Genomic DNA, 27,120 nt, shown 5'->3' with positions numbered 1-27,120 from the left:
CCCCTTTTGTTCTTATTCTTCTTCACAACATGACTAATGCAGAAATATGTTTAATGTGATTGTACATATATAACCTATATCAGATTGCTTGCTGTCTTGGGGAGAGGGGAGGGGCGGGGAGGGAAGGGAGAGAGGGAGAAAAATTTGGAACTAGAAATCTTATAAAAACAAATGTTGAAAACTATCTCTACATGTAACTAGAAAATAATAAAATACTTTTATGATAAAGACTTGGTTAGAGAAATGCAAATTAAAATAACTGAAAATAACTTTAATTTAAAATGAAAATATAAATCAAAGTAACCCCATAGCCATTAGATTGGCTAACATGACAGGAAAGGAAACTCTGAGAAATGCTGGAAATATGGAAAAATAGGCATACTTATGCACTTGGTGGAGCTGTGAACCAATCCAATCATTCTGGAAAATAATTTGGAAGTATGTCAAAGGGCTATAAAACTGTGCATACCCTTTGACCCAGCAATACCATTACTAAGTCAGTATTCCAAAGATCTTGATCAAAAAAAAAAAAAAAAGGAAAAGGACCTATATGTACAATATTTATGGCAAGCAGCTCTTTTTGTAGTGGCAAAGAACTGGAAATTGAGGGGATGCCCATCAATTGGGGAATGGCTGAACAAGCCATGGTATATGATTGTGATGGGTTAAAGGACAAATAATAGAAACTATCAATAATATGTCAATAATGAAACAATATCTATGGGATACAGCAAAAGCAGTAATTGGAGGAAAATTTATCTTAGAGATATAAATTTATATCAATAAAAAAAAGAGAAAGAGCAGACCAATGAATTGGGTATGCAATTTAAAAAAACTAGAAAAAAAGCAAATATAAAATCCCCAATTTAACACTAAATTGGAAGTCCTAAAAATTAAAGGTGAAATTAATAAAATTGAATGTAAAAAATCATTGAATAAGTAAAACTAGGAGCTGGTATTGTGAAAAAATCAACAAAGTAGATAAACCATTGGTTAATATGATTTTAAAAAGAAAATAAAACCAAATTACTAGTATCAAAAATGAAAAGTGTGGATATACCACTCAAGAAGATGAAATCAAAGCAGTTATAAAGAGTTATTTTGCCCTATTATGTGCCAATAAATTTAAGTGAAATGGAAGAATATTTACAAAAATACAAACTGCCTAAATAAGCAGAAGAGGAAATAGCATATCTAAATAGACCTATTTTAGAAAAAAACATTAAAGAGACCATAAAGGAACTTCCCAAGAAAAAAGCACCAGGACCAGACGAATTTACGAGTGAACTCTATTAAACATTTAAATACCAATTAATTCCAATATTAAATAAATTATTTGGAATAATAGGCAAATAAGGAGTCCTACAAAACTCCTTTTATGAAACAAATATGATGCTGATACCTAAACCAGGAAAAGTAAAAACAGAGAAAGAAAAATATAGACCAATTTCATTAATGAATATGGATGTAAAAATTCTAAATAAAATACTAGCAAAAAGATTACAACAATATATTACAAAGATTATTCATTGTGACTAAGTAGGATTCATACTAGGAATGCAGAGACGGTTCAACATAAGGAAAACTATTAACATAATTGATATCAATATTTTGTTTGTTTGTTTTTGCGGGGCAATGGGGGTTAAGTGACTTGCCCAGGGTCACACAGCTAGTTAAGTGTCAAGTGTCTGAGGCCGGATTTGAACTCAGATACTCCTGAATCCAGGGCTGGTGCTTTATCCAGGGCTGGTGCTTTATCCACTGCGCCACCTAGCCACCCCCTGATATCAATATTTTAAAAGTAACAAAAATTATATAATGCCAATAGATGCAGCTCACAGAACAACAACAAATTAAGATCCCAATTTTTCCACATCTCCTCCAACACATCATTTCCCCCTTCTATCATTTTAGCCAATTTGATAGGTGTTAATTGTTATCTCAAGGTTGTTTTAATTTGCATTTCTCTGATTAGTCATGATTCAGAGTATTTTTCATATGGCTATAAATAGTTTTCATTTCTTCATTGGAAAACTCTTTATCCTTTGATCATTTGTCAGTTGGGGAATGACTCACATTCTTATATATTTGACATAATTCTTTATATATTTGAGATATGAGACCTTTATCTGAGGAACTGTCTATAAAAATCCCCCCCCCGTTTTCTGTGTTCCTTCTGATCTTGCCTACATTTGTTTTATTTGTCCAAAACCTTTTTAATTTAATGTAATCAAAATTATCCATTTTATATTTCACAATGCTCTCTACCTCTGTTCATAAGCTGCTCACCTATCCATAAGTCTGATAGGTAATATGTCCCATGTTCTTCAAATTGTCTCGTAACATCTCCCTTTATATCTTTTGGACCTGATCTTGATGAATGGTGTAAGATACTGATCTATGTCCAATTTCAGCCAGACTTATTTGCAGCTTTCCCAACAATTTTCATAAAATAATGAATTCTTATCACCAAAACTTAAGTCTTTACACTTATTAAACACTATGTTACTATATTCGTTTTCTGCTGTAGATTGTATGTCTACTCTGTTCCACTGGTGTACCTTTCTTTTTCTTATCCAGTACCAGATAGTTTTTATTTATTTGTTTTTGTTTTGTTTGGGGTTTTTGTGGGGCAATGAGGGTTAAGTGACTTACCCGGGTCACACAGCTAGTAAATGTCAAGTGTTTGAGGCTGCATTTGAACTCAGGTCCTCCTAAATTCCGGGCCAGTGCTCTATCCACTGTGCCACCTAGTTGCCCCAGTACCAGATAGTTTTGATAATTACTGCCTTATAATATAGTTTAAGATCTGGTACTGCTAAAACCTCCTACCTTTACATTTTTCCCATTAGTTCCTTTTATATTCTTGGGATGACATTTTATACCTATCAGATTAGCTAAAATGATAGAAGGGAGAAGTGACACATATTGAAAGGGATGTGGAAAAATTGGGACCTTAATTCGTTGTTGGTGGATCTGTGAGCTGATCTATTTTGGAGAGATATGGAATTATGCCCAAAGAGTTATTAAATTACCTATACCCATTGACCCTGCAATACCCCTCTTAGGATTGTTTCCCAAGATGATTAGAGAAAAAGGAAAAGAACCTACATGTTCTAAAATATTTATAGCCACTCTTTTGTGGTGGCAAAGAACTGGAAATCATGGGGATACCCATCAATTGGGGAATGGATGAACAAATTGTGGTACATGTTCTTGATGGAATATTATTCTTCTATAAGAAATTATGAGCTCAATGATTTTAGAAAAGCATGGAGAGACCTCCATGGAGTGATGAAGAACGAAATGAGCAGAACCAAGACAACATTCTATACAGTAACATCAGTATTAAGAACAACTTTGTGCCTCCAAGCTATTCTATTACAAATACCCAAATTTACCATAAAGATTCTATGAAGGAAGAAGCTACTCAAATATAGAAAAAAGAACACACACACACACACAAACAAACACATATGTACACTGTGTATGCACACGAACATACAGATTTATGTCTAATAAGTAGCCGTCTTGAAGTTTGGGGGTGGGAGGAAGAAAAAACTGCATGATAACTGGGTGGTATATTTGAAAGGAATATCAAGTTGTACATAGTGAATTGACAGTCTCAGAGGAATGCTCTCTTTCTATCTCACTTTGCTACAGAAATGCTTATTTCATTTCTTAAGTTCAGAAAAAATAATTTATTTTTTAAAAAAGTATTATGATGGAATACTATTGTGGTGTGAAAAATTACAAAAAGGTTTCAGAAAGACCTGAGAAGACTTATAAGAAGTGAGTAGGGGGGCAGCTAGATGGTGCAGTGGTTAAAGTGCTGGCCCTGGATTCAGGAGTACCTGAGTTCAAATCAGGCCTCAGACACTTGAAACTTACTAGCTGTGTGACCCGGGGCAAGTCACTTAACCCCCATTGCCCTGCCAAAAAACCCCAAAAAACAAACAATAAAAAAAGAAGTGAATAGAGGGGGGCAGCTAGGTGGCACAGTGGATAAAGCACTGGCCCTGGATTCAGGAGGACCTGAGTTCAAATCCGGCCTCAGACATTTGACACTTACTAGCTGTGTGATCCTGGCCAAGTCTTCTTAACCCTCATTGTCCCGCAAAAAATAAATACATAAATAAATAAAAATGAATGCAAAAAAGGAAATTAAAAATTAAAGTTAAAATTTTAATTTAAAAACAAAGCTAAAAAAGCAAATTTTTTAATTTGTAATAAGAGAAATCTGGATTATGTAAATATAAAATATATCAAAAATGTATTTTTAAAAATAAAAAATGCTTTCTATACTTATTGCCTCTACTTATTTTTCCATCACTCCCTACTCAGTCTTTGATAAGTGATATCCAGTGCTGAACCTGGAATCAGAGGTTCAGTTGTTTTCAGTTGTGTCCAACTCTTTATGACTCCATTTGGAGCTTTCTTGGTAAAAATACTGGATCAGTTTGCCATTTCCTTCTCCAGCTCATTTTACAGTTGAGGAAACTGAGGCAAACAGAGTTAAGCAACTTACCCAGGGTCACACAGCTAGTACATGTCTGAGGCCAGACTTGAACTCAGGAAGAGTCTTCCTGACTCCAGGCCTGGCACTCTATCACTGCAGCTTCACCTAGTTGCCCAGAGTCAGAGGACTTGAATACAAATCCTAGTTCTCCATTCTTGGGGCAATTATTTAACGCTCCGTGCCTCACCTTTCTTCTCTGTAAAATGAAGGGATTAGACTAGATAATCTTTAAACATCTTCATCATATCAAATTGGTAAGCATTTATGCACACTTATTTTGTGCCAGGAACTGTGTTAAGTCCTCAGGATAAAAAGAAAATATAACTATGTATGCAAGATATACTCATTGTGGAGAACAATTTAGAAGTATGTCCAAACTCTCTATACCATTTGACCCAACAGTACCACTACTAGCCCTATATCTTAAAGAAATCAAAGAAAATGGAAAAGAAACCAAAAGTACAATAATATTTATAGCAGCTCTTTTTGTGGTGGAAAGAATTAGAAACTTAGGGGATATCCATCAAATTCGGAGTGGCTGAACAAGTTATAGTAAGGAATTATAATGGAATATAATTGTACTATAAGAAATGATGAAAGGGACAGTTTCAGAAAAACCTGGAAAGACTTAAAGGAACAGATGAAAAGGAAAGTGAGCAGAAACAGTAAAACAATTTACATATTGAAATGACAATCCACTGTGAAAGACTCAGCTACTCTGATCAATACAGTGATCCATGATAGTTCCAAAGGATTCATGATGAAAAGTCATATCCACCTTCATGGAGAGGACTGGTAAACTTTGAGTGCAGCTTGAAGCATATTATTCACTTCATTTTTCTTGCTTTTTTCCCCTTTCACAACATGGCTAATGTGGAAATATATTTTGCATGACTTCATATGTATAATTGCTAGCCTATTTCTTGCCTTGTCAACGGATGGGGAGAGAGTGGAAGGAAAGAGAGAATTCAGAACTGGAAATAAAAATTGTTTTAAATTTAAAAGAGAGAGGGGGGTTGAGAGAGGTTACAGTGATAGAAATGAAAAAACTTGGCAACAAGTTTGAGTGAAGATGGTGAATTGGGAGGATTATGGTATCCCCAATACTAAGAGGAAAGTTCAGAAGATGGAAAGGTTTAGGGGGTAAAGATAATGAATTCTGTTTTGGACAAGTTAATTTTGATATGTCTGTGAGACATCCAGTTTGAGATTTCTCTCTCCTCCCCAGTTCCTGCCCTTATACCAGGGAGCTTCAACATACATATTAATTCTCCCTCAAATACCCTAGCCACTTAGTTCCTCAACCTACTGACCTCCCATGAGCTATACCTCCACCCCACCTCAGCCATACACAAAGATGGTCGTACTCTTGATCTTGCTATCATCCACAAGTGTACCATCTCCACGTTGAAAAATTCTAAAATCCCTTTAGCTGACCATAATCTATTGGCTTTTCACCTCCCCCTCTCCCCCTCTCCCCCTCTCCCCTTCTCCCCCTCTCCCCTTCTCCCCCTCTCCCCCTCTCCCCCTCTCCCTTCCCTTATATAATACTACTCTTCATTATCACCATGATCTCCAATCCCTTGACCCCTCAATTCTCTCCCAGGATCTCTGTTCTGCACTAGCCACTTTCTCCTCTTCTCCCCATCTTGACCCCTTGGTGAACCAATTCATACCTACACTGCTCTCCTCTCTTGAATCCCTAGCCCCCTTATCCTGTTGCTGATTACACCCAGCCAACCCTCAGCCTTGGATCTCTCCAACCATTTGGCACCTTTGTGCCTACGCATGTACTGCTGAAGGTGAAAAAACCCTGCAACTCTGTTGAATAGGTCCACTACAATTATATATTACATAATGTCAACTGGGCGCTCACTGCTCCTAGGCAATCCTACCATACTTTTCTTATCAGCTCACTCTCTACAGCAGCTCTTCCAGGTGTTTTCATCCTTCCTCAAGCCTCAAGCCTCATGGCTTCCCTTTGCTTAATAGTTTATAGGAAAAATTGAGTCCATTCCATATGGCCTCTTAACTCTTCTCCGCTCTTCCTCATCTCCTATCATTTAGACACCTTCTGCCACTGTCTCCTCCTCCACCCCTGTTTCACATGATGAGGTGATCTTGCTCTTTACCAGGGTTAACCCCTCTACTTGTTCAGGGGATCCCCTCTTATCCCACCTCTTCCAACAGATGGCCACTCTGTCATTCCCACTCTTTCACTTATTTTTAACATCTTCCTCTCGACTGCCTCCTTCCCTGTGGCCTACAAACATACCCATGCCCCTCCCTCCATCCTGAAAAAACTCTCACTTCACCCTTCCATCCCTGCTAACTATGGTTCTATTTCTCTTCTGCCCCTTGTAACTAACTTGAAAAGGCTCCTATAAGGAAGTTTAAAAGGGACAGGGAAATAGAAGGGGAAGGGAGGACTGATACAAGGCAGGAGATATTGAGGAAAGCAGTAATCATAAGGAAAACACTTGTGAGAAGGGAAAGGGTGGGGGGAAGTGTGGGGGGACAAACAGGTGAAAAATAGCATGGAGGGAAATAAACAGTCATCATAACTATAAATGTGAATGGGATGAACTCACCCATTAAACAGAAGTGAATAGCAGAATGGATTAAAAACCAAAATCCTACAATATGCTGTTCACAAGCAACACATTTGAAGCAGAGAGATGCACACAGGGTACACACATAAGGGGCTGGAATAGAATCTGGTATGCTTCAGCTGAAGCAAAGAAAACAGGGGTACCAATTGTGATTTCAGACAAAGCAAAAGCAAAAATAGATCTAGTTAAAAAACAGATTCTGACCTAGGCCCTCTTCCTGCCCCCCATCCTACTTCTGTTGATCATTTCATCAGCTCCCATGGGTGTACCATCTTTATGCTCTATCCCAAATCTACCTTTCCTGCCCCAATCTCTCTGCTGATCTGCATTCTCAAATCTCCAACTGCCTTTCAGACATCTGGTACTAGATATCCCATACACATCTTAAATTCAGTGTGTCCAGACCAGAACTCATTATCTGTCCACTGTGAGAATTGGAGTGACACCCCCTGCTGGAGAGATACTATAGGAAAGCTCCGCCATGAGGAGCAGGCATCTGAGGACAAGCCACGTGACTTGGAAGGTCAGTTCCTTGGTGTCAGGAAGTGACATTTGCTCGTGGGTACTGTCGATCAAAACTACCAGCCAATTAGCTTGAAGCTGTGTGGGGGGGGGGGGACGGGCTGTTTCCTTTTTCGAGAGAGGCTTCTGGGACAAAGAAGGGGCGAGAGACTCTATCTTTGGCCAGGCCTCGTGTGGAGTGGAGCAGAAATGCCGGCTCCCTTAGATAGATAGATGAAGGCACCTTGGCCTCTTTCTCTCTCCTCATCAAATTCTTATGCTCCTTAATAAATGCTTAAAGTCTAAACTCTTACTAAAGCTTCTAAGTTTTTGGCCACCACTCATTAGATTTTTAGCTAGACAAATCTAATGAGTGGCCACCGATAAATTTATTGGCCACCACTCATTAGATTTTTAGCTAGACAAATCTAATGAGTGGCCACCGATAAATTTATTGGCCACCACTCATTAGATTTTTAGCTAGACAAATCTAATGAGTGGCCGCCGATAAATTTATTGGCCACCACTCATTAGATTTTTAGCTAGACAAATCTAATGAGTGGTCACCAATAAATTAGAAGCTTTAGCAAGAGTTTAGACTTTAAGCATTTATTAAGGAGCATAAGAATTTGATGAGGAGAGAGAAAGAGGCCAAGGTGCCTTCATCTATCTATCTAAGGGAGCCGGCATTTCTGCTCCACTCCACACGAGGCCTGGCCAAAGAGAGAGCCTCTCGCCCCTTCTTTGTCCCAGAAGCCTCTCTCGAAAAAGGAAACAGCCCGTCCCCCCCCACCCCCCACCCCCCACACACACACACACAGCTTCAAGCTAATTGGCTGGTAGTTTTGATCGACAGTACCCACGAGCAAATGTCACTTCCTGACACCAAGGAACTGACCTTCCAAGTCACGTGGCTTGTTCTCAGATGCCTTCTCCTCATGGCGGAGCTTTCCTACAGTATCTCTCCAGCAGGGGGTGTCACTCCAATTCTCACACCCCCTAAACACTCCCCACTCCCACTTTCTGTTACTGTAGAGGGCAGCACCATCCTCCCAGTCCTTCAGACTTGTAATCTAGGAATCATCCTGGATTCCTCACTCTCACTTTCCCCCTCCATATCCAATCTGTTGCCAGGGTCCATTGACTGCATCTTTGCAACATCTTTTCAATATGCCCCCTCTCTCCTGACACTGGCACCACTCTGGTGCAGGCTCTCATCACCTCATGCCTAGATTATTGCAATAGCTGCTGGTGGGTTGTCCTGCCTCAAGTCTCTCCCCATTCCAGTCCTTTCTCCACTCAGCCACTAAAGTGATTTTCCTGAAGCCCAGGTCTGATCATGTTGCACCTCCAGAGCTTTCCTGTCGCCTCCAGGAGCAAATACAAAATGCTCTATTTTGTATTCAAAGCCCTTTATAACCTAGGTCCCTCCTACATTTCCAGTCCTCTTGCACCTTACTCCTCAACATGTATTCTTCAATCCAGTGACAACTCCACCTCTTGGCTCTGGGCATTCTTTCTGGCTGTCCCCATGCCTTAAAACCTCTCCCTCCTCCATTCTAACTACTGACATCCCTGGCTTTCTTTAAGTCCCACCTTAGGAGGCAGCTAGGTGGCACAGTGGATAGAGCATCAGCCCTGGATTCAGGAGGACCTGAGTTCAAATCCTGATTCAGACACTTGACACTTACTACCTGTGTGACCCTGGGCAAGTCACTTAACCCTCATTGCCCTGCCCCCCCCTCAAAAAGTGTCCCAATTTAAATCCTACCTTCTCCGAGAAGTCTTTCCCAACCCCTCTTAATTCCAATGCTTTCCTACTTTTAATTATTTCCTATTTATCCTGTATATAGCTTGCCTTGTATATATCTGTTGGCATGTTGTCTCTCCCATTAGATTGTAAGCTCCTTGAGGGTAGGGACTGTCCTTTGCCTCTTTTTGTATCCCCAGCATTTGGCATAGTACCTGGCACATAGTAGACACTTAATAAGTGATTGATTGATGGACTGATATCAGTAGGCATTGTGATATTCAAGACTGGAGGTCAGTAGAGAAGTTAGGACTAAACAAGTAGATCCGAGCATCTTCTGCATAGAGAGGATAAGTAAACCCATAGGAGTTGATGAACACACCAAGAGAAATACTACAGGGAGAAAAGGGAAGAGAATAAGAACAGAACCTTGTAAAAAAGACAACAACCCATAGCTAGTGGGCAGGACTTGGATGAAAATCCAGCAAAGGAGACCAAAGAATGATCGAACAGATCAGGAGAATGAAGCGAGAGGGCAGTGTCACAAAAAACTAGAGAGGCAAGAGTATCCAGAAGATAGTATCAAAGGCTACAGAGGGGGAAGATTGCCTCAGAGGATGAGGATTGAAAAAAGGCCATTAGGGGGCAGCTAGATGGCGCAATGGGTGGAGCACTGGCCCTGGAGTCAGGAGTACCTGAGTTCAAATCCGGCCTCAGACTAGCTGTGTGACCCTGGGCAAGTCACTTAACCCCAATTGCCTCACTAAAAAAAAAAAAGAGAGAGAGAGAGAGAGAGAGAGAGAGAGAGAGAGAAAAGGCCAGTAGATTTGCCATTGGCAGCTCTAGAGAGAGAAGTTTCCATTGAATGAGGTCAGGAGCCAGATTGCAGAGGGAAGAGGACATTGAGAGGAAAGAAATGGAGATAACAAGCACAGGTGACCTTCTCAAGGATTGTGAAAGCCATGTATGCGGGGTGGTCAATAAGCTGAATTTGAAGTTTTCATAGATAGTGCTTAACATTATACATGCACTGATATACAGCCTTATATTCTCTTCCTACCTGCCTCATAGAATTATTGGGAGGAAACCTCTTTGCAGTCTTCTTGCAAGAAATTATAGTCAAATATTCTGATTAACCCAGCTCCTTCCACCAGCCCTTCAAAGACACTTAAGGCTAGGGACTGGGACTACCAAGTAAGGAAACTCTACCAATGGAGGCCTGCCCCTTCTCTGCATAGAGTCTCAGTTTCCTAAAGTGCTGAGAAATTAAGTGACTTGCTCAGGGTCACATAGCCAGAGGTACGTTCTTACTGGAAGAAGGAAAAAAAATGTAGTTAAAAGAGGCTAAAATCACAAAAGGCCCCATTGTTCGCTTCCTCACCCATGCATCCTCTACCCCTTCTCCAAGCCCCATACCGAGGACTTGGGAGTGAAGACTTAAGGGAAGTTTAGAAATAACCATTAGGGAGGGTGGACAATCACTGAATGCCTTGGCCAACCACTCAGATGCCTGGTGTTCTCAGTTGGTCCTTAACTGCCACTTGAACCCCAGAGTCCAAAACTAGGGGTTCTTTGTGGCAGTGATTTTGATAACCAGAGTCACAACAGTTTAGAGTTTTAAGGAAATTCAAAGGTCATCTGGTCCAAATCATCCCAAAAGTTCCTACTACAGCATACCAGATAAATGGTCATCCAGTCTTTGGCCTCCAATGAGGAAGAACACATTGCCATTCCAAGTACTCCATTCTGTTTTGGGATCGCGCCCATTTATTAGAAAGCCAGTCCCCCTGCTTGGAGCCCAAACTTACCTCATTTCAATTTCAACCAACTGTTCCTGGTTCTTCCCTCTAGGGCCAAATAGAACTAAATATAGTCCCTCTTTCATATGCTAATCTTACAAATACTTGAATGTAGTCATCATGGTCCCTGGAGTCTTCTCTCCAAGGTGAACATTGCCAGTTCCTTTGATCAGCAATCATATGCTATGGAGACTTGTCTTAGTCAGCTTGCTCTGGATATTTTCTAGTGTATCAAGGTCCTCTTTAAATTGTGATGTTCAACAATCAACATATGACTCTAGATGTGTCTAATACTATCACCTCTTTATTCCTAGAAGCTACACAGCTCTTGTGGTTCAGCTTTCTTGGCTCCCATATCACATTGTTGACATTGAACTCACAATCCATTAAACCTCCAGATCATTTTCAAAGTTATCTTACCATGCTCTCTACACTTTGCATTTGTGAAGGCAATTTTTGAACCCAAGTATAAGACATTTACATTTATTTCTGGTTGACTGTCATCTGATTCTCATAAGATTCGTCCCAAAGCTTAGCCTGCCAAGACCTTTAGAGATCTTGACTGTCATCCAGTGTTGGCTAACCCTCTTGGTTTGGTACCATCTCCAAGTTTGATAAGCATCCCAGTCACAGATAAAACTGTTAAATTGTACAGGGTGATAGAGGTGGAGGCAAGATGGCAGAGTGGTAGGAAGAAGTCCAGTTGAGCTCCCCTTCACAAAACTCCAAACAGATCTAGACAGTGCACTTGACTGAATCTTGATGGGAAATCCAGAAAAAGTCACAGTGGGTCTTTTGTCTATCCCAGTTTAAAGGCCTTGAGTGGTATACTGAAAAAGGAAGTTCAGAAACAAGGAGAAGCTGCATGGCTCAGACCCCAGCATTTAACCCAGCTTGCAGAAAAATAACCAGGGCCAAAATGCCAAAGCAAAAGGGAGCCTATAGTTTTGCCACTGAATCAACAAAGCTCTCCCTCCAGCTGGCTGAAACTGAATCCAGTGGGAATCTACTCAACCCAAATCCCAAACAAGAACTTGTAGAGCTCAGAGCAGGGGAGTAGTGATCAGAATTTGCCCTGAATCAGACCACTTCAGGAGCACTGAAAGTCTGCAGGTCCCCAGCCTATACCTGAGACCTTGAAATAGGACAACACCCAGTACCCCATGAAAGCAACAATAGACCCAGCCTAACTCTCACCTCCAAAAGTGTTGCGAAGCCTAGCCCTGACATCAAGACCAAAGTCAGGAAGAAGGCTGAAAAAATGAGCAAATAAACAAACAAAAGAACTCTACCATAAAGAGGTATTATGATGGTAGAAAAGCTCAAGACACAAACAAAAAAGAAGAAAATTACTCCAAAACACGTACAAGCAAAGCCTCCGAGAAAAAACACAGTTTGGACAAAAATTAAATTAGACTTCCTGGAATAGATGAAGCAAAAGTTTTCTAAAAAGAGTTTTAAATGTTTTCATAAATGAAATGAGAGTGCTTGAGGAAGAAAATCAGAAAAGAAATTAAAGTTCTAGAGGAAAGAATTAGAAAGGGAAGAGACTTGGCACAAGAAGTTCAATACTGGGCAGCTAGGTGGTACAGTGGATAGAGCACTGGCCCTGGATTCAGGAGGACCTGAGTTCAAATCCAGACTTAGACACTTAACACTAGCTGTGTGACCCTGGGCAAGTCACTTAACCCCAATTGCCTCACCAAAAAAAAAAAGAAGAAGTTCAATACCTTGAACTCCCTGAAAAAATTAGAATGGACCAGACAGAAGCCAATGATTTCATGAGACAACAAGAAATATTAAAACAAAATCAAAAGACTGAAAATATCAAATAATAATAAGGTATCTCGTGACAAAATAAAACTTAGACCCTGTTTTACAGTGCTAAGGCCCAGCAAGCAAGCTGTGCCCTGAGCTTGGCAGGACAATAATCCTTTACAATCACCCTCTGGGCTAGTCACACAGTTCACCAGGTATTCTCTGATCAAAGACAAGCACTGGACAAAGTTGGAAGGTCCTGCAGTGAATCAAGCTTGTCACACATGCTTGCTGTTCCCTCATTGTCAGGGCTACAGCTCACTGAGCAGTCACTAGTATAAGTATTGAGATCTCCTCACACTACCTAGGGCCTCCCCCACTTAGGTGTCTATAGCTCCTCCTTGCTTGCAAGCCTTTTTCCTCACTTTGAAAAGAAAGCTTTCTTTAATTCTTTAATTTATTTAATTTATTTAATTTAATTAATTAATTTATTTATTTAATTTATTTAATTTCTTTAATTTCTTTAATTCCTGACTTTCCTGTCTCTGGCCTGCTCTGTTCAGCTCCAGCCATTCACGGGTTAGAGACTGGTTCTGATCTGGTTGACACTCATAACAAAAACAACTGGCCCAGAAAACAGATCAGGGAGGAAAAAAATCACTGGACTATCTGAAGACTGTGACCCAAAAAAGTGTTTCGATATCCTATTTAAAGAAATCTTAAAACCGCCCAGATCTCAGAGGGCAAAGTGGAAACAGAAATAATTCACCAGTCACTTCCTGAAAGAAACCCTAAAATGAAGATTCCCCAAAACAACAAAAATCCAGAGCTTCCAGGTCAAAGAAGAATTACTGCGAGTAGCCAAAAAGAAAGAGTCCAAGTACGCAGGAGCCACACTCAGGATCACACACAATTTAGTAGCTATCACTATAAAGCAGTAGAACTTCAAATACGATATTCCAGAAAGCAAAGGATATTGGCTTACAGCCAAGAATAACTTATCCAGCAAAAATAACTATAATGCTACAGTGACCTACTTCATGTTAACTGAACCGTAAGATGCATTATCCTACATCAACATTCATGATGGAAGACTAGAAAATGAGACCTTTGTCCCTTAAATTAGATTTAAGCTCTTTGTGGGGGAAAGGGCACGTTTTCTTCTGTTTTAGTTGAACTTGGACAGACTTTTGAGAGAGAGTGGAGGATAGAAGGGCCTGATACTATGGTCCATGGGGTCACAAAGAGTTGGACACAATTGAACAACAACTGCCCATGGTACCTGGTGTGTTACTAGGCACATAGGTAAATGATCAATCAGTTTTTAATGTGTGTCTGGCAGGACCATTGGATAGCAAAGGAAAAATGAAGAATTGGTCAGTATTCGGTGGATCTTAGCCAGAGAAGGTTCCTTAATAATGGTAAATTAAATAGGATCACAGATTTTCAGATGACAGAGATCTTAGAGATCACTGAATTCCAACCCTTGCCCAAGGTCACCAACACAAACCTGCAGGAGGAGGTGGAGGAGGATGGGGGAGGGGCCTATAACTGCAACTCTTTGGGAAAGTTACTATCACTGAAGCTTTACAGTTCCTGCTGCTCAACTTCCATACTCACTGCTGTTTTCTCTCATTGATCAATAAGTGAATAAGGCAATCTGAAGGCCACACTGCAGCCATGGCATTCCCAGACATCAGCAAGGCACCAGTATAGAACCACCCTCACGAGTTACAATACTAAATCGTTGGAGAACGTATACACTGATTTAGATGAAAAGAACTCGAAAGTGAACGGGGCTTGTGTGCATGACCACTAAGAAACTTTAGATCATGGCTGGCAAAGATTCAAGACTAGGGCTCACTTCCTCAAATGTGTCATTGTCCTTCTGAGATTGTTAAACAGATCATTTCTTTTTGCATTGAACTGATGTTGAAGTCACCGTTGCTAATGTCTAATCATCTCTCAGTAAACTGCTTAGCAGAAGGGGGAGGGAGGGAGAAAAGGAGGGGCAGAGAGAGAGAGAGAGAGAGAACAAACCTCTATTACCTCCTTCCCCCACCTTTTGCATCTTCAAGAGTATGAAATCTTAACTTTCCCTCTGGAAAGAGGGTGGGGAGCAGGTATGACTATTTTGGAGAGTTGGGTGTGGGAGATACATGAGAATTAATGAAGTATGAACAGGGGGGTTGGGATGTAGTGGAAAGAACTTAGGAGACTTGGGTCCAAGCTCGGCCATATGATTCTCTCTGAGCCCATATCCTCATCCACAAAATAGAAAATAGACTGAGATAACGCATGTAAAGCACATATAATGGGAGTAATGGTAAAGAAAAAAACACCTAAGTTCCATGAGGCCAATGAGGGAAAAGACTCAGTGACACTTTGGCTGCTCTTTGAGAATCTGCAGTTCGGGATAAGTAGAGCCTCTCTCTAGGACCCAGGTTGCTTGCCCAAAGATTCTGAGTGTGTGTGTTCCCCCCTCACTTCTGCATGCATCAACTACAACACTGGGAGAAAAGAGTTCCAGAGGTTGGATAAGTAGATGGAGGGAGAGTTACAAAGTGATTAAAGCATTAGATGTGAGGGGCAATGGGCCGCCCCTGATGGAAGGAGTGTAAGTTGTTGGCACATGGGTTGGGAATGACATTGACATTGCCAATAGCTGGGGGCAGCTAGGTGGCACAATGGATAGAGCACTGGCTCTGGGATTCAGGAGCACCTGAGTTCAAATCCAGCCTCAGACACTTGACACTTAATAGCTGTGTGACCCTGGGCAAGTCACTTAACCTTCATTGCCCCGCAACAAAAGCAAAACAAAACAAAAGACATTGCCAATAGCCACTGAATCTTCAGCAAAGAGAAGGTACCCCCAGGTTGGAAACTGACTTTTATAGCCCCCTACAGGTGCAGTACCTGCATACATCGACAGACCAATCCAACTTTTCACCTGAATTTGCTATTTGTCAAAGGCAATTTCTACCCATTGCAATGTGGGAACATGTGGCAACATGTGGCTTCTGAGCTAATGTCAAGGACAAAGTGGGGAATGAAACCAGGATATTATTCTCTACCAGAGAATCCATGAAATAGATCTAAGCTCGAGTCCTTAGGTGCCTGACATCCCTGCACTTGGTCAGGGTGGGGGTGGGAGGTTGTCCCTGTTTTAGCCTCTCTACAATCAATACAAAGCAATAAAAAACCCAACACTGAACAGAGACTAGCCTATGGATCAGAGATACAGTGCTGGAAAGGACCTGAGGTCATCTAGTCCCATCCCCTCATTTTACAGAGAAGGAAACTGAGGCCCAAAGAGGTTAAGTGATTTGCCCTAAGGTACACAGGTAGTTAGTAGCTATTCAAAAACTGAACAGAGGTTCTCTGACTCCAAATCCAGCATTTTCCACTGCATAAACAGAAAGAACCGGCGACAGTGATGGACAGAATCATAGTGCCAATTGCAGGAGTTGGGTAGACTGCTACCATGACTTGGCTAGGAGATTTCGCCTTTTGCTGCAGGTCACATGCACTGCCACCCAAGGCAGATGAACCATAAGCATGCTGTAGTCTTGCTTTGTCCAGCTGAGTGATTGCTGGCTGGCTACCTAGGGCCACCTCTTTCTAGTTCTACCCTGACCCAGTTAGAGCCTCCCCCAGCCCCACTCCGCAGGCTGGTTATTGTTAGGGTTTGTTTTCAAGGATTTGTAGATCTTACCTTTGAAGCAGACCATAACTCCAGAGCAGCCCACATATTCTCAGCTACCCTCATTACCCATTTATACTGAGACTTGCCTGAAGTTGGTTCTCCTCGCATTTCCAGTGTTATTTGACTTCCTTACCATCTTGCCTCTTCCTTCCGGCCTTACCTACGTTGCTTTTTCTTCCTTTGTTTTTCTTCCTGATTTATTATATTTATTGTGGTATCACCCACAGTTCTCCTCTTGCTCTCTGTGCAGTCTGTCTTGCATCTTACCTGATGCTACAATTCACCCCAAATGAAAATATTTGACTATCCACATTCACCCTGAACAAACATAAGGTGGTCCCTGTCTTTCACCAAAAGTGATGCACACAATCCGTAAACAATTGGAAAACCTAAATAATTAAAACAACAGTGATCAATCCCTGTCCCTCTCCCCAAACCACTCCCTAAAGAATGAAAAGAAGTTGGTCCCTTTAAATCAGAACCTTGGAACCATTTGGGCCAAGTGTTTGTAAGCAGCTTATGTATACAGACTCCACCCAAGAACAGAATCTGCAGCAAAATTGTGAATCTTTGGTGTTTCTTCTTTACTTGTTCTTGCCCTCAAGTTAAAAGCTAGTGTGGTAACCTGTGGGAAGTGGCTGGGATTTACAGTAACAGTGGAACTTAGTGTCCTAAATTCAAAGCTAGAAGAGATGTTACAGATTATTTTATTGATGTGGAAACAGAGGCCTGGGGAAATTAAGTTGCATAAGTAGTAGCAGAGTTAGAGTCAGGATTTGAATCCAGGCTCTCTGACACCAACTGTGGTGCTCCTTCCACTGTCACCCACAGGACCTCTAAGCAGGCAGAACCATCCCAGGGAGAAGACAATGAGGCCAGAATGTGTGAAGCCCCAGAGCTGACACAACTGGTGGCCAACAGATGTACATGCACACAGACAGATGGGTTTGTTAAGGGAGAAGACTGAGGAAGGGGTGTGCTTAATGGGTATGCCATGCCATTCCATGCCCAGGCGCTGTGTGCTCTGGATTTCGCCAGGCCCACTGTAGACCTTTGGGAGCCCCAGGCCAGCCAATGTCTTGTGCAAATTCCAGGATCAGGGATAGAGAGAGCTAACCAGGAATGGCTGAAGAAGCTAGAGTTTGGCTGCTCCACTCTCAGCTCAGCATACTAATTTGTGTTTGTGAAGAGATGAAGACAAATTAGATTGAGGGTAGAGACAACCATGCAGTCTCATACATAAGAAGCTGAGCCTTCACAAGCCTTCTGAGGTTTAGCTTCTGATCTCCTTCTGTCTTATTTCTATCTCCTTACATTTGGGTCTCCTTCTTCTGAGGAGGCCTGGGATGAGAACCCTTCTCAGCATTTATCCTCCTCAGGGCAGACGTCCTACAGTTTGGAAAAACGAACTACCTTTCCTTTAAGCAGCAAGCCCGGGGCTAGCCTGGACCTCCTCTGGCCCATGGATGTCCGCCTGGTACCGTCTCAGGAATGACCGTCATGGGACAATGGGGCATTCGTTCCTAGAATCCATGTTCTACGTGGAGAGAACGTGGAGGAACACAGCTTGATCTAGTCTGTCCAATAAATACCATTTTGTGACTGACCCAGGAGGTTACAGTCTCATTTGCTTCCATTCTTATCTCTGCATTTTCCTGTAATGTGGACTTTCAAAGGGGAGATATGACTGAAGTTTTTACCCATTTTGTTAGGAGATAAAATAATAACAAAGATAACTGAGTTGATCTCAAAGAATTTTTTAGGTAACAACAAAAACATGTCTAAAACGTTCCAGGGAACAATCAGTGGATTTGCTTTAACAGTTGAGAAAAGCTTGGGAGGAAGTAGAACTCTATGTGGGCTGTTGGCAAGCATTCCAGAAACACATAGGGCATTTAGGGCCCTCTGCATGCCAATTCCCACTCACCTTTCCAACCTTATGCTTCCCCGTCACGAACTCTCTACACTAAGGTCAAACTTACCAACCAGCTGCCCCCTCAACCCAATACTCCTTTTCTTCCTCCTTCCGTGTATTGACCCCATGCTTGGGCTGACTTCTATCCTCATCCTGCCTCCTCTGTGAAGCCTCCTTGATCTTCTCTCCCACCTCCCTCTCCTTGTATTGTGCTTATTTGTCTTTCTCTAGTAGAGGGCAGTCCCCTGATTTAGAGTTTTCATCTTTGTACTCCCAGTACCTGACACACAGTAGGTGCTTAATAAGTGTTTGTTGACCTTGAATAGGATTAGAAATCAGACTGGGAAGCCAGACACAAAACAAACCAGGCAAGTGAATCAAAATGACTGAGCCCTGCCCTATGGAACTTACATTTTATCTAGAGAAATAACACATAGCCACATAAGCAGATAAAAGCAGTGAAAATTGTTTGAAATGGAGATGACTTCAGGCTGGCAGGATAGGGCTGGCGTTGATGAAGTTGAGGACACTGGGATGGAAGCATGTCTGCCATGGTGTTTGCCCCAGGTAGAATACTTAGGCTTTATTCTGGCTGCTGGAACTCGTTCTGTCTCTCCTAAACGAGTCCAGACCATTCAACAACTTTCGGCCCCCACTACTAAGAAGCTGTAAGGCTCCTTTTTTATTGGCCTGGGAGAAATATCTAAAAGGGCAGTTCAGAGGAAAGAGAACTTTGAACCTAGAGGTCCCTCATTATTTCCGGGACCCCGATATTTCGGCAAGTCACCCAGTTAACTCTCCATATATTAAATTTGACCCCCACACATGCACGTGAGCATAAAATCATTATCTAGGTTTGGAGCATTCAGGCTTAGAGGCAGAGAGACAATAAGCAACTCGCAACAGACTAATCACAAGCAAAGGCCATACCAAAGTGGACTGAAGGCAAGAGTGGGGATTTTGATGCAGCAATGGCAAAACATCTTTACTAGGGACTAATCTGAAATGGCACTTAACTTGCCATATGAAACAAATCAGAGACATAAGCTCTGCCTTTAAAAAAGTTTGAATTTAGGGGCAGCTAGGTGGCACAGTAGATAGGTACTCCTGACCCCAGGGCCAGTGCTCTGAGTTCAAATTCGGCCTCAGACACTTAACACTTACTAGCTGTGTGACCCTGGCCAAGTCACTTAACCCCAATTGCCTCACCAAAAAAAAGAAAAATGAAACAAAAAAGTTTGAATTTTTATGGAACCTGGCCCTACTCCGTATTCTCTGGGACCCAACAAAACAAGTCTGACAAACTTCTCTGGTATTTACTGGACTCGGTTACTCTTTGTGAAATTTTCTCTGCTGAAAGAGGCCTGTGTTCTGATTGAAGCCTTTCCCTCAATCACTACATTCAGAGGGTTTCTCTTCACCATGGATACTCAAGTGTTTAGTAAGATCTGAGTGCCCTTTGAAGGCTTCTCCACACTTAATACAAGTGTAAGGCTTCTCGCCAGTGTGAATACTCTGATGGCTATTAAGACCTGACCACCACCTGAAGGTACTCTCACAGTTCTCACACTGATAGGGCTTTGCTCCACTATGGATTCTCTTGTGTCTAATAAGATCTGAGCTCACCCGGAAAGCTCTCCCACATTCATCACATACATAGGGTTTCTCTCCACTGTGGATCCTCTGGTGCTGAATAAGGCCTGAGCTCCCTGTGAAGGCTCTCCCACATTCATCACATTTATAGGGTTTCTCTCCACTGTGAATCCTCTGGTGCTGAATAAGGCCTGAGCTTGCTGAGAAGGCTTTCCCACACTCTTTGCATTCATAGGGCTTTATTCCACTATGAATTCTCTGATGATGAATCAAGTCTGATCTCCCTCTGAACTTTTTTCCACATTCATTACAATCATAGGGTTTCTGTCCCGTGTGAACCCTGAGATGTACAATAAGTGCTGAGCTACCCCTGAAGGCTTTCCCACATTCCTTACATTCAAAAGGCTTTTCCCCAGTGTGAATTCTTTGGTGTTTAGTTAGCACTGAGTTCTGACTAAAGGCTTTCCCACATTGATTGCATTCATAGGGCTTCTCTCCGGTATGAATTCTTTGGTGTCGGACAAGGTGTGAGTGCCCTCCAAAGACTTTCCCACACTCATTACATTTATATGGCTTGTCATTAAAACCTGAATGCCCATTGTCAGCTGTCCCACAGGTACTAGGTTCCTCTTCATTACTAGTTACCTGATGTCTGGGAGCCACTGCCTTTTGTTTGGGATCATGGTTATCAGAATCCCGGCTCTGAGCTCTTTCTCCTGCAAGATTTCTTTGCTGTGTACCAGTCTCCACGTTCAGATCCTGGCAACCCTCCCACTCCTTGCACTCACAGCCTCTCTCCTCTACAGTGCCACTCCTCTGGGTAACAGTCACATGCCTGAGTTCGTTGCCTGCTGGGCTTCCCTGGTGAAGCTCTAACCTGCCTTCACAGTCAGGACCTTCTGGAAACTTTGGGCCCTGGACCATAGCCCTCGAGACTTCTTCTGAACCCATCCTCTGTGATCCTATATCTTCATTAATTTCCTGCTCTGGATCACAGGCCTTATTTTTAGCCTCTGTCTCATCACCTGAAATGACAAAGAGAAAATAATAACCTGTTCCCTATATGATATCAGTTCCTGTTACATGGACTATTTGTGCCCAACCTCTGATAGAGCCTTCTGAGCTCCTATTGGGCTGATCAGCCACAGACACAGTGCACCTTGACCCCCCCGATGTCCTTCTGGTTCTCTTTGAGGACAAAAGATGACAACCAACCAACCAGTTCTTGTTACCACAAACAACATCATCTAAGGCTCTGAGAGTTTGGCCAAGGAGATCTGTTTTTAGAGGCAGGAGAGTGAATGGCAGCAAGGTCAGTATGGCCCTCAGATAGCACAAGAGCTGAGGGAAAGGATTTCTCTTTGGTGAGGAGGTGAGGTGAATTTAGGTTAATTTCCATTCATTAATGTATTCTTTTACTTATTGGTCCAGATCTGTGATTTCATTGACATGGAGACTCCAATGCAGATCATGTGTAAGTTCCAGTTGCCATGGATACTGAGAGATTAAGTGACTTGTCCAAGGTTACAAGGCTGCTCAGTGTTAGAAGCAGGCCTTGATTCTAGGGCTCCCTGACTCCAAAGCCAGCTCTCTATTCAGGATGCCATCCCACCCCTGGTATTTACCTTGTGAGTGGTGAAATGTAGTCCCTGCCACAAAAATTAAAGAATCCCTGTCACTGACTGTGATAAAACATGGTACACCGTGGTAAGACACTTACTAGCTGTGTGTGACCCTGGGCAAACCACTTAACCCTGTTTGCCTCAGTTTCCTCATCAGTCAAATGAGCTGGAGAAAGAAATGGCAGACGGGGGCAGCTGGGTGGCACAGTGGATAAAGCACTGGCCCTGGATTCAGGAGTACCTGAGTTCAAATCCGGCCTCAGACACTTGACACTTACTAGCTGTGTGACCCTGGGCAAGTCACTTAACCCCCATTGCCCTGCAAAAAAAAAATGGCAGACCACTCTAATATCTTTGCCAAGACCCCAAATGGGGTTGCAGAGAATCAGACACAATGGAAAAATGACTGAACAGGGGGAAGGCATGTGGTGCAGTGGAGCCCCAAGGGGCAAATTCTGTTCCCAAAGCTAAATACTGTGTTACCCTGAACCAGTCATTTGCTTGACATCACTCTAAGCATCTAGAAAATGAAGATGATATTCGCACTGTCTCCCTTGTAGTAAACCTTTGAGTAAAGATGAAGGATGTAATTGGGATTCTTTTTTGTCTTCATTTATTCCTGGCTTTGGGAAAAGGTCAGAAAGGGTCTTTTTGAAGAAAAAGAAGGAAGTACCCTTCACTAGAATTGAAGCTGGCAACAGTTCCTTAGTGTGGATATTAGGATGAGCCCTGCACCTTAGAAAGCCTTCATTGAGCTCAACAACATCTCTTGCATCCTTCCTCTTCTCTGCAGTCACCTAGCTCCCACTCTCATTCAAGCTCAAGTCCTGTCTCCAAAATCTTCCCCCTCTAACCCTAAATGGGTCTCCCAGCATCCATTCCATCCTCCACAGAATTGCCAGCTTGATATTCCTAAAACATAGGTCTGCCCATGTCACTCCCCTGCCCAAGAAAGGTAAGTAGCTCCCTGCTCCTGGAAGGAGGAAATGCAAACTCCTCTGTCCAGCACTTAAAGCCCTTCCCAATCTCTCTCCAGCCTCTCTTTCCAGCTTGGTTGCCCATTACCCACCCTGCACCACATACCTGATAGCAATCAAACAATAATCATTTATCAAGCACTTACTATGTGACAGAAATGGAAATCCTAAAGCCATCCCAACTCCCAAGGAGTTTACATTCCAGCCAAACTGGCCTCCATGCTGAAGGACACCCTTGATATCATTCACGGGCTGTCCCTCATTGCCTGGGCTTCCTTCCAGTCACCACTCAGTCACGTGCCATCTGCCACAGGAAGGAGGCCTTTCCCAATTCTTCTAGGACCTCAGAGCTCTTCCCCACCCACAGCCCTAAGCAGGGACCTTATTTTGCATTTAGGTGCATAGAATCTGCCTGCTCGTCTCTCTGGTTCATTTTTGGTTTTGTCTCCCCAGGTCTTGTCTAGCACCTTGCACAAACCTTTCACAACCTGGCCCTAAGCTCAGGGATAAAACCAAAGGCTGAGCCAGTGCCAAGGATGCAGCCAAATGGTTAGTCACCTATCCCAGGACACGTCCCTTGGGGAACTATGACTGGCACAAATTGGGGCACCAGAGGCAGGTAGGCTTCATGGCAAACAGACCAACTAGCTGTTGGCACATACCCTCGTGTCACTGAATAAAAGTGAAGTCAAGGGCACGTAAGTAAGTGGGTTGCTAGCCCAAGCTGAGCACAGCACAGGGCACTTTGCTATGAATTTCACGAGAGAGAGAGAGAGAGAGAGAGAGAGAGAGAGAGAGAGAGAGAGAGAGAGAGAGAGAGAGATGACACCAAGTCACCTTTGTAAAAAGGGAGTGAAAGGCCTGCTTCCCCAGAGTAGTGACAGGGCTAGCACCAAGCCCTGGGCTTATGCACATGTTCTGTTCATGCTGCTTCTCTTCCCTTCACTGGGGTCTAAGCATTCTCCCCCCCCCCTTCCACAGAGCTTTGTCCATCTACGATTCTGTCCATGGTTTAGCCTTAGGACCCTGGTTCAGCATTTGCAAATCAACTTTCACAAATATATTCGCTTCCACAAAGATGCACAGAAATCAGCCTCCTGCTCAACAAAAGGGGATCCACCCCAAGCACACACATGCTGTGCAAGAGGCCTGCTGCTCACAAGAGCGTCCCCTTCCAAATGCCCAAGCTATCTGCCACCTTCCCATCCACCTAGAGGCAGAACTTCTTCCCCTGCCTCTGACGTGACCCACGAGGGCCGGCCTAGTCCTCACTCACCCTGGTGACAGGAGCCGCTCAGTCGTCTCTTTTTCTTCTTAGGTCTCTTCAGAGCTGAGCTCCATGTCATGTCCCCTCGTTCCAGATGCTCAATCATTGCTGGCTTGGTAGAAAGGATTCCTGTTCATAGGGAAGTAAACAGCACAGTGTAGTTTAGCTGAAGGATACAGAGCCATCCCAGAGATCCCTGCCTGTCCAGGGAGCAAAAGGGGGGGGGGGGGACGTCCAGAATGGTTCTTACAGGAAAGCCCAGGGGAATTCAGGAGCTGAGGGAAGGGAGGCGGGATTTCTCTCTCCCAGAATCCAAGCTGGCATTCCAATGAAGAAATCTCTTGGCCAAGATGTGTTCACTCCTTAAAGGCAAAGGTTCCATTGGCCTTTCCTTGAAGGAAAAGCCTTCCAGCCATTTTGCTTGGCTGTGGTCAAACTATTTGGAAGCATCAAAGCATCCCAATTCACAAAGCATAGATATAGGGCTAGAAGGAACTCTTCATTTTTACACTGGAAGAAACTGAGGCACAGAGATGTTAAGCGACTGGCCAAAGGTCAGACAGCTATCAGTGGCAGGATCTGAACACCTTCCTTCTGTTTCAAAGCCTGTGCTCTTTCTGCTATACTCTGCTGTGGTCTGCTACCTCTCTGTGAGGATTTCATGCCAATGACTTGTTCTCCTAAACTGGTCACTCTGCAGGCTTCGGGCTTGCTGCTGTCCTGCCTTTAGAGTCCTAAACTGCCAAGAAGTCTCCCTGTTTTCAAGAATTATGTTAAGGGTCACCTCGGTCATTGCAGTCGTTTTCTAGAGCGCCGTGAGCATTTAGGATATAACTGCCACTAAACTTAGAAAAACACATAGAGAAAATTCTCATCCATTCCCTGTGCCTTTGGGATGCAGTAAATACCACAAAAGGAATGCTAGATTTGGGGTCAAAGAACTTGAATTCCAAATGTGGCCTTGCCACCTACTACCTACTGACTTGGGCCAAGCACACCACCTCTCTGGGCCTTGGCTCCCTCAAATATAAAACAAAGTACTGGGCCCAGATGACCCCACTGGTCTCCTCTGAGGTCTAAATCCAGAGGCTTCCAAGGGTCTCTGGGAAAAACTCCCATTTTGCTTGTCAAGCTCTAATCACCCTTTGTAGCTTCACTGGATGTTATCCCCCCTCTCCCACTCTGTGAACCACTCAGATTGGCCTTCTCTGCCTTCCTCACCCATCTTTGGGCCTTGGCAGTGGCCATGCTCCAAGCTGGATATGCACTCCCTCCTCGAATCTACCCCGGAGTCCCCTACTCCCCTTAAGACACAGCTTGGGCATCATTTTCCTCTCCACAAAGCCTTTCCTGATGGCCCCCCAACTGTGGTTATTTTACGCTTACTCTGTAAATACGTCTGTAGTTGCTGGCTACCATACGCTCCCTATGAGTGAGGGTTGTTTCATTCTTTGTACTGGGGTCCTGACCCAGAGTCGGTGCGGAAGCAACGACTGCCACTTGATAAAGCTATGCATGATCTTCTGGAGGTGAATGCAGAACAGCGATCCTCACATGTTTGAGATGGGGGGGAGGGCTTGTTAGAAAAATTGTAACCAATGTATGACCCACATCTGATATATCTCCCCTCTGGGAGGGGGGAGAAGAGGGAGGCAAGGAAGGTTAAAAATTGGAACCCCAAACTACAAATAAAAATGTTTATTACTTTAAACAAATTGTAATCAGTTCTTCATTTTATGAGAAGAAAATGTCATCTGAAAAATGACTTAGGTCGATTGTTCTATGGAAAGTGGGCATACACTCCACAGCGCTATTAGAAAGGGATGGGGTATGGCCACATAGCACTTGGAAACCACCAACATAAGGAACAACTTGTTATCGAGGAGAGCTGGTCTGCAGGGGTGGCTGAGGGGCCTTCCAGTTCTGAGGTCCTGGGAGTCTGGGCCACAAATTCTGTAGCACTGGGTAGAACGAACTGAGGAAAGCCATTTCCACAGGGCATCTGCTCCCTTCTTCAGCTTTCTGGGCTGCTTTGCTTTGTTCTGAAATGCCCTTTCAAGTCCCTAGTTTGTATCTATCAGGGAGAAACAAATGTTCACTCTCTTCATGCCCCTGCGGATTTTCTAAAGTTCTATCATATCCTTGTATCAGACGGTCTATGCAAGAACTAAAAAGTAAAAATAACACGAAATTGTAATAATTTGTAATTCTCTAACAAGTGCATTTACTTTTTATGATTTCTTTTTATAAAAATATAATAAACGTCCCACAGAAGTCTTGTAGCTGGCAATGAGGGACTGTTGCCCACCTCCCAACAGAAAGTACATCCCTAACTTTTTGAGACAGGTAAGTGAGGGCAGCTGCCACGCTCACCCTCCAGCAAACCCGAGGTGCTCCTAAAAGAGCCAGACCACTAAGATTTTTTATTTGTCGTCATCTAAGAAAATAAGGAGCCCCTCGTCTCCATAATATGCCCATACGGTTGTGCGGAGATACACAAACTTACTGAGTAGCTTGGGAGCTTGTTTGAATACTGGGGATTTATTTACCCTAAAGGCAAAAGGATGTGGTGTGTTTTTAAAGGTACATTATTTGTGAACTGTTGTTGATATTATTAAGTCCAGTTATTATTATAAACCGAGATAAGACCTTGCCTTTAAAGATAAAAATATCTTAAAATACAATTGAGAGTTTTAAAAAAAACTTAATTGTCTGACGCAGCATCAGACGTGATGGATAGAAATGAGTCGGGAAAGACTTGTTCAGATCTCATCTCACAGTCTTACTAGCTGCGTGCCTCTGGACCAGTCCTTTTCACCGCTGTGTGCCTCAGTTTCCAAATATGTCGAATGAGAATGACAGCTCCTACCCTCCCAGGGTTGTAGTGAGGATCAAATGATCTCATGATTGTAAAAATGCTTTGCAAACTTCAAAGCGCTATCTAAACGCTGCTCTTGTTATTTATTAGTCGCCACGGTTAACAAATGGAAGCAAGTACAGACTGAAGTCTTGCGGGGAGGGAGGTGGGAGAAAGAGCAGAGTGGTATGCTTACCCACGGAGACCGAATTCTCGTAATTCTCCAGCATCACCTTCCTGTGCA

General features: G+C 42.9%; 1 protein-coding gene across 1 annotated transcript in view; it reads right to left on the bottom strand.

The window, feature by feature from the left end:
- Window positions 1-19,889: 19,889 nt before the first annotated feature.
- The window catches only part of LOC122733978 (zinc finger protein 420-like), a 50,256-nt gene continuing 43,025 nt past the window's right edge, over window positions 19,890-27,120 (bottom strand). The window contains 1 exon segment of the mRNA XM_043974672.1: window positions 19,890-20,719. Coding sequence (XP_043830607.1) covers window positions 19,890-20,719 — 830 coding nt within the window.

The sequence above is a fragment of the Dromiciops gliroides genome, chromosome X (genome assembly GCF_019393635.1).
Source record: "Dromiciops gliroides isolate mDroGli1 chromosome X, mDroGli1.pri, whole genome shotgun sequence".
Classification (NCBI taxonomy): Eukaryota; Metazoa; Chordata; class Mammalia; order Microbiotheria; family Microbiotheriidae; genus Dromiciops; species Dromiciops gliroides.
The sequence above is the reverse complement of the archived record's forward strand: the minus strand, read 5'-3'. Positions and strand labels throughout refer to the sequence as shown.